The 8755-nt window shown below is 42.9% G+C and overlaps 1 protein-coding gene across 2 annotated transcripts in view; it reads right to left on the bottom strand.

The window, feature by feature from the left end:
• Positions 1 to 3733: 3733 nt before the first annotated feature.
• Positions 3734 to 8755, bottom strand: part of clec16a (C-type lectin domain containing 16A) — a 49044-nt gene continuing 44022 nt past the window's right edge. For both annotated transcript variants that reach the window (XM_069676105.1, XM_069676104.1), the window contains one exon: positions 3734 to 6894. In XM_069676105.1, coding sequence (XP_069532206.1) covers positions 6350 to 6894 — 545 coding nt within the window. In that variant the 3' untranslated portion in view covers positions 3734 to 6349. The remainder of the gene's footprint in view (positions 6895 to 8755) is intronic.

Below are 8755 nucleotides of genomic sequence, written 5' to 3'. Positions count from 1 at the left end.
TGTGAACTGTTGAGTACAGTAGTTTAACAGGAACCTTTTTGCGCAGAGCTGTTGCATTTATCCAAACGGCTGCAGAGTTACAGCAGAACCTGATGAAACCTCAGATGAAGAGTTCAACGGCTACAGACATCTATTAAATATTCAGTATCCAACTTGTGGAAGTGCTGACAGACGCGTTGCGGATCATATTACACAGTATTTTCATTAAAATTGTTGCTGAACACAGGAGGAAGTGGTTGTGTAAACAAAAAGGCTGATTAAAAAGGTCGCCTTACATATTTCCCCCGGTCCCACTCATGGTTATATGTGCAGAATATGTTTATAAGAGTTGGACAATTTGGGAAGTACTATATGTTCTTTATGCTGAGAGTTAGATAAGAAGATTAATACCACTCCTGTGTTTGTGCAGTAAATATAAGGCTACCATACCACAGGGAGCCTGTTAGCTTAGCCTAGCATAAAGACTCGAAACAGGAAGGAGAAAACTAGCATAGCAGTGCATTTCAAAGGTACAAAATTATCTCTCAATTGCACTGAGCAACCCAGTGTAGTTTTTTACTCTCAAAAACAGGGGTGTCAAAGCAACCTTTGTGATTCTTATTGCGGCTATGCGCCTAGCAAAAGTTAGCTAACGTTAATCCTTGTTCAGGCAAAGTAACTTGGGCCGAATCTCTATTATTATGCCTGGACACCAAACCCTCACGCACTTGTAGTCCATGAGGACTCCAAATGGTATTAAAATGTACAACCTTATATCTACTGTTAAACGTCAGCAGACGTTAGCATTCAATCAATTTATAGCTAACGTTACCCTTTAAAAGTGTTTACAAAATACATTAGAATTATAGATTAGCTTACAGTAAAGTTAGTTGAATTGGTTAAATGCTTAAGTTTGTGACTTCGCTGTTAGTACTGAGTGACTTTGATATTTTATCTTCAAGTATCCAGTCTTTGTTCTTAGCCAAGATAACAAGCTAGCTAGTCAACCTCAACCTATCAACAGCATTTTACACACGCGAGTGGTGCAATTGTCTTATCCTACTCTCTGCGAGAAAGCTCATAAGTGTTCTCAAATTGTTAAAACAATAAATTCTGTGAGATTCACAGCCAAGTTTTTATTAGTAAAAAAAAAAATGTTGAAAAAGACAGTGTTATGGAATGTGCAGGAATGCTAAGGAGGCTAACGAGAGAGGATATGAGTCCTATCAGAATTTTTAGAAAGCAGATTAATTTGGTAAATTTTTAAGTTTCATGACATACGTGAGAGTATGCGTCACTTTTTCGAACTTGAGGTTTTAACCTAAGTTCACCGAACCCTTTCCTCATAGCTAACCAGAACTCCAACGCTAAAACCAAACCTTACCATAAGGCTGTGTGATCTTTTTGGGGAATTTTCTTTTTGCTCGCTTGAGTCTAGACAAATGTAGCTCCACACACACAAACATACAAGGCTGAGTCATACTGAATATTACACTCAGCCTGATTCAAGTTAATCCGTCAGTAGCTTGAGAATATTATTACCTCAGTGGAACATGAGTCAGAGATACATCCTGATTTAATACCTTTAATATTTATAGATGTGTTATCGTTTCTCACTTTTTGAAGCTTTACCAAGAATTTGAGGACAGATATTTGAAGAGTGTATGTTTCTTGTTCATGAGTGGCTGGGGGATGGCTGATGATGAGTGATTCATATACAGTAGGTAGCACAGTTTCACTCATAGTTTCTCATTTTTCAGGACATACCCGACTATTTTGAGAAGTGAAAGGTGAAGTGAGGTGTTCGGTGATCAAGTATCGTCAGCTGATTTCTGTGGAATCCTCTGCTCTGGAGTTTTCTGTCATTTAAATACACTCACACATTATTTGAATTTACAGAATTTCAGGCCCAATAGCTCACTATGGGGACGGCTGTTGGCTGCGACAATATCTACTTGTCTATCTGGCAGTCTCTCTGGTTGCTTTTGTGTTTTTGGGCAAGTATTTCCTGTGACCAAACTCCAGTTCCTGAGTAAACCTTTCATTGAGAACTGATATGAAAAAGCAACTCCTGGAAGACTACAATTAGTCACCAGTTTCTTGTATATCTGTAGGCTTCTCCTGGGAATCCTTCTCCCACCAGTTCTCAGATTTGACAGTAACAAGGAATTTACAGGGAACTGAGGAAATGAGACAAGCCGTTTCTCCCCGTTTCCAGTCTTTGCGCTAAGCTACGCTAACTGACTTCTATCTGTGGCCTTATGATTGCTCGAGAGTGCTATCAATCTTCCAATTAACTCTCCGCCAAAGACTAAATAACAGTAATATGTTAATGTTGAAAAATACAAATGGTACCCTGAAAAGCTAGCACTAGCCACATGTAGCATCAACATGTCGAGCAACGTAGCAGCACAAGCAGAAAAAGGAGACCGCTAGCATATACGAACATGATGTAAAGAAAATGCATCTTGGGTAAAACACACCTATCTCTTTCTCTGCTTAGAGATACACCTCTCTTATGTTTATTAAATACATATAAAACTGCAGGTTTCAGCTTAGCTTAATTAGCTAGGCATAGAGACTAGCTGGTAAACAGCTAGCTTTGCTCTGTCCAAAGCTAACAAAAACTGCTCTTAATCAGATAAATTAACACGTTAAATGTTGTTTGTTTTATTTGAACAACATGCTAAGTGTAAAAAGAACAAGTTGTAGTTCTGTGAAAGTTTTGTGCCTGACGATTTCTGAGTTTATTTTGTGACAGTCAAACAGAGCTAGCTCTTTTCCTGTTTAAGGTCTCTCTGCTGAGCTAAACTTATGCTGCTGGTTAGTTTGGTACACAGGCCCTTAAATATATTATAATGGCACTATACTGTATATAAGCTAGCTGTCCATAACAGCTAGCATTTACAACTGGCATATTTAAAGTGTCATCAGTGATTATAAGACACTCAGGGGCTTGCAGATTTGAATTACACAACAGCGCACACCAATCTTTAAAGAGAATCTCTACAGTCGAAACTTCACTTTGAAGCTCTGACTTGGGTTTAGTACACAGAAAAGACGCACACACTCAAGCCTTATAGCACGGTTTCAGTACCAGGAACCTCTTCACATGGTTACGAAAACACAACCAGACTTCCCTGAAGAGGGGAACTGCGATAAAAGCAACACATGCAGACCGCAAAATGACAGAAGGCTGCTACAGGAGACCGACACGGGGGTAGAAGTGTAAAAGCAATGTCACTGCCTTCTGATGTCACACACGTAGGTGAATTCAGGTCAGCAGCAACACATCATTTGTATACTTAAAGGACAAGTCCAGGTTTTAGAAATGAAGTATTAAAGAAATTAGTTTCAATCGAGATTTTACTGCTTTTTCTGCCCCATGTTTTAGACTCATTTTGTGGGACGAATAATCAGAGAATCACATTTACATTTTTTCTAAAATTGATCAAAATCAGCCTAAAAATTGTTCTGCTTTGGTTACAAAATACATTCAGTGGAAGCCTATGTGTGTGTGTTCCTAGTGTTGGCAGTTCTTTTCTAATATTTCATGTGGTTTTCTTGCTCAAGCACTGAGGAGAAGTTCCTCTGTTTTTACTTTCAGAGAGAGATTCTGTGAAGAGAGAGAAAGAGAGAGAGAGAGAGAAAGAGAGAGAGTGAGCACACCCCCTCAGTTGGAGGAAAAAAACAAACCCGTTGTCTGTCTGCAGAAACAATGAAAACACTCATGCAGCAGTCTCACTGTTGTTAAGTAGAATAATTTATTGCAGTTCTTTATTTATTCCTCTGTTTCAGTTCATTAACAATAATTACAGGTTTAAAAGCCAGAAGCATTTACAAAGCATACAAACATTTTACACCACACACACTACAATCGCAGACTTAATAATGGAGGCTTGTTGAGGCACGTTTGGAGAAAAAGTTGCTGATGGTTACAGGCAAGAAGCTGCCGCATTTTTCCTCAAACCATCAGCAGCTGCTCTACAAATTGTGCCAAGCCTCTTCAGTGATCATCACTATCATTCTTCTGCTATTTACAAAAGCAAGATGGAAACACTAAGAGACAGACTGAGGGGGAAAATAGAGTATTGCTCTGAATTCTCCTTTAGAAACGTGTTGATGACTGTACAGTGTTGGAAAATAAGAATGATGAAGCGTTAAGACTTGCGCTGTGTGACAATGGCACAGAAAAGAACGGAGAGAAAAGGGTTAATAAAGAGGAGGAGACTGGGAGAGAGCATGTCCTGAAGACGCTGTGGCTGTGCTTTGTTCCGACGAGTTACAAATCAAGAATGAGACACAATGACGCCATTCAAATGGATCCGCCGTAGGGATAAGTCGTCTGTTACATTCATCTCTCCACTCATTGGTTAGCTCTTAAGGTTATTGCAGTAGTAAAGCTTTATTCAGCTGATTAAAAGGAGGAGAGTGGGAGGAGTGTGAACGGAGAGACTGAGCTCAGAGCAGCATCTGAAGACACCATGGCTGTGTGCCAATCCACGGGCTGCAGCCTTCGAAAGAGGCGGTGCTCCATTCATAGCCTGCGTAGACCGTTAGAGCCGAACTGAAATGAGTCCACCCTTGCGTCACCAAATGCCGCTCCTGTCGACCTAGCAACAGGTAGATACCAGGCTCACTAGCTAGCATAACTAACGTTGCGCAAGTTAACCTATTATTTGTTTCAAGGGCCCTTTCATTTTTATAAACACGTGTCACGCTAGCTATTCGATTGAGTTGACACCAAAACTTGTTACATTTTAAAGTGTATTCCTCGGCCGTTTAAAAGTCCGCCATTTTTTTTTAATTGGCGGGCAATGCATCATCAGGTGTGTCCTTTGCGGCCGGGGAAACAGAGGACGCATTTGTCGGGCGCATATGAAGGAGCCCTCGAATTGGGACAGGCTTCGACGCGCTTCTGTGACGCAGCCTTCAAAGGATTGGGACACAGTCCATGTTTCTTGTCCTAAGAGCGTAAAAATGTGCCAAATATGTTTGATTTTCCTCCTAATTTTCTGTCCTCCAGAATCGACATTTTATAATCAGCCCAGCGTGGGTAAAAAATGACACATTAGAGAGGATGTTCCAGAACTTTTTGGAGCATTTATCTGTTAAAAACTGAGCTCAGGTCAGCGCCTGATACATTCAACCCAGAGTTGTTGCACCTGAAGACACAGATGTTATTCCAGCTGACACGTCTAACATCGCTGAGATCGATTACACTGCATCAGAGTTTCATTTAATCAAGCAAGAATATCTCACACCGTCACACAGCAGCACACCTGTGTTGCTACAGACTAAAATGCTCGGTGTAGAGAATGAATGATAACACTCAGTGAATTATTTAGGGGCTATCCATTATGTAGAACTAATCTAGAATTACTCAGCACGCTTCGCTCCTCTCAGATTGTTTGCATCGTTTATCAGTCAGGTGGCTGATTGGTGGATCAACACATCTTCTAAATTAAAGCCAATCCATTGAGGTCAAAGTTAGTTGATTCCTGTTGCATATCTGGACAAAAAGCTCGTTTACACTGCACTCAAGCAACCCGTGTTTAACTGTCTCCGTGCCAGCTGTGATGACAATCAAAAAGCTGCTTTCACACACACCTCGGTTTGCATCCCAGGATGAGTTCATCCAGAGCAGGGTGCCTCACTGCATCACCTTCACAGTATCAGACCTGCGCCGTCCACGCTCAGGATGCTGCCGATTATGAAATGAATCAAACGTTACTTCAGATGTGGAATTACAGGAGCGAAACAAAATGCAGAACACGCAGAGCGGAGGCAGCGGACTCTTCTGAGCACATACACAACACCACACACAGACGCACACCTACCCGACGGCAGTAACAGGTCTGACATACAGTTGTTGAAAGGCGAGTGCTGCTGTCTCTGTGTGCACAGCGCGTATACAAACAGGGGAGGTGAAATGCTATTTAAACATAAGACACAAAAATATATTTTAAAACAGCTCACAGCAGCAGCATGTGGCGCGTGTGTGCGTGTGTGTGTGTGTGTGTGTCTCTGAGCTGACAATCAGAATGAGTAAAAAACGTTGCTGGTTGCGTGTCCTCACACACGCTCACTGAAACTCAAGTGCGGAGAAACTCAAATGTGCTTTCAGCCGTCTGTCGAGTTCCTCAGATGTCTCGTCGTCTGTGAATCCTTCTTCATGTGCAAACACGAAACATAAAGATGCCTCTGAAAGACGCACACGCTGCCTGCAGGTCCCACCATGAAAATATATACTGCAGCCACGCTGGATAGTTTAACTATCGAACTTCACTGTCCTCTGTGTGTGTCCTCTGTGTGTGTGAGAGACTGGTTTCAGTGCTTGAACATGTGTGTGTGTGTGTGTTAGTGTTGCTTAATCCAATTCAGGCGAGTCTGGTGTTTCAGTGTTTCTCTCCGTCTCCTCTGCACACTCCTCTTGCAGCTCTGAAGCAGAGGCTTGGTCTGAAATGAGCTCTGGAGGCGGTTCTTCACTCACCGGCCCCTCCAGTGCCTCGTCAGTGGGCGTGACCAACTCTGTCGTCGTTTCCTCTTTTACCGTAGCATCAGTCTCCGTCTCGTCCAACGGCGACCCGTCTTCCTCTTGCTCTCCTCTATCGTCATCCTCATCCTCCTCCGCGATGGAAGCGTCCAGTCTCTGCAGGGACACGACGCACGGGTGCAGGTGCGGCGTGTCCGCGGGGGGCAGCAGCGTGAGCGACTCCACGCTGAGGGCGTCCGCGTTGCTGTCCGTCAGGAGGGAGATGGTGGGCTGGGAGGCCGGGGTGAGGCTCGGGGCCAGGGTGGGAGCTGCGACTGAAGCCGAGGAAATAGAAGACACCGGTGTGACATCTCCGCCTCCTCCTTCACCTTCTCCGCCCGAGGAGGAGGGCGGGGTGTGCTCGAGAAATGTCCCATCATCTAGAGGAGAGCAGAGGAGAGGAGCAGGTGAGGCAGGAGCATTACTTTTATAAAGGATGCTAAAAGAGGATCTAAAGGGGTCAGAAATGTAGCCTCTAATCACTTAGTGATAAATTATACATCTATGGAGAGCCATCAGCAGATTTGCATATGAACACACACACACACACACACACACACACACACACACACACACACACACACACAGGAGAAGTTTAAATAGTTACTAAACAGATCTGTGCAGGGAAGAAGAACCACACAAAAACAGACAACTGAAGATCACAGCGCAGTAGGGGCGGGAAGCGCAGGGTAACTCACGATACGATACGTGGCCCACGATAACGATAATATCACGATAAAGCGATTCTGCGATATTTGACATATTATAATACAAACATATACTGATACATCACGATATCTGATTAACTGAAGAACACAGAAAGGAAAGGATTAAAGGGGGGGTATTATGCTAATTTCAAGCCTCATATTTCACTCTGTGATACCTGAGTAGCTTAGCATAATTTACACTTTAAAAAAACTCATCATTCTTCTCACACTGGTGCTCTGTGCAGGCCCTCATACAGCCTCTGCCTGTCCCTTTAAGAAACCCCGCCCCTACAAGCCCACTTTCTTCTGATTGGCCAGCTCTCTGAAGCCTGCGTTTAGTCTGAACATCCAACATTGTAACATTAAATATATATATGTCTTAGAATGTGAAACAGCAAAATACCCCTCTTTAATTATTTTTGAACTGCAATTTCATGTTAGTTTCGCAGAATTTGTGTTTTCAGTCTTTAAATTAAATTTACAGATGTAAAATATAATATGTAAAATATCTTTATAATATTTACAGTGTTTAAGATGAAGAGGATGTTATGTGCAAACTAAAGAAAGTACAAGTATTCAAAGTATAATGACAAAAACAGCACTTGTGAAGTTGACGAGCTACATCATTACAAGCAGATCCCATTTGAGGAGCCATGTTCTAAGAAGAGCAGCTACAGACAGAGGGACGGGGGCGGAGCTGCACAAGGATGTGACACACTGACTAACACGACTATGTTAACTACTACGTAAGCATACTTACATTGTGAGAGAGTAAAGGGGCAGTGTGGAGGATACAACAAAAGGTCACAGTGTTTCTGGGGTCAAACAAACTTTGTGTACACAATCACTGAGTCATGTGTGGTGGAGAAGGAATGTACTCTGATATGCTTCACCTCTGTTTAGATTATATTAACCCTCTGTACTCTGAAGGGTAGAATGTAGTTGTTTAACTTCCCACGGAAACGCCACACAATGTGTTAGGGTTAGGTGTGTAGAAGTAAACTCCTGCACACTGTCCAACTGGCAGAAAATACATTTATTTGCTTGCAACGCTCGACCTTCATCAGGCAAACAGTTTGTGAACAGTGGCTGGCCAACTTAAAGGGCCAGTGTGTCGATTTTCAACCTCAGTGCTATCATGCTATCATGGGGAGCTAACATTCATTATGGTAGAAAAGAAATGCAATTTCGCTCTGTGCCTTTGGAGGACGCTATCTGCTTCTCCAATGGGCCCTGGTAAACCTCCGACTACGTAAAACGCGTCATCTGGCGGAGACCAGGGAGCTCGCTAAACTACACTTCACCTCAATCTAGGATTCCCGCCTCCGATGTCATGTCTCGTTCAAAACCGTCAGGTTTGAAATGCAGACCTGAAGATTTTTTAGACGATCCACCGGTATATTCTCGTCGTATTTCGGATTCTGTACCGCTCTGAGCCGTTGCCTGCAGCGAAACGGTACTATTTCACTCCAGCGTCTCTCGCTGGGCCGTGCCTTTCAGAGGGAGGGGCGCAATGCACGTTGGGTGTTGTAGG

Source organism: Semicossyphus pulcher, unplaced genomic scaffold, assembly GCF_022749685.1.
Source record: "Semicossyphus pulcher isolate SPU_LCO1_2020_fin unplaced genomic scaffold, fSemPul1.0.p SCAF_25, whole genome shotgun sequence".
In the NCBI taxonomy this organism is placed as follows: Eukaryota; Metazoa; Chordata; class Actinopteri; order Labriformes; family Labridae; genus Semicossyphus; species Semicossyphus pulcher.
The sequence above is the reverse complement of the archived record's forward strand: the minus strand, read 5'-3'. Positions and strand labels throughout refer to the sequence as shown.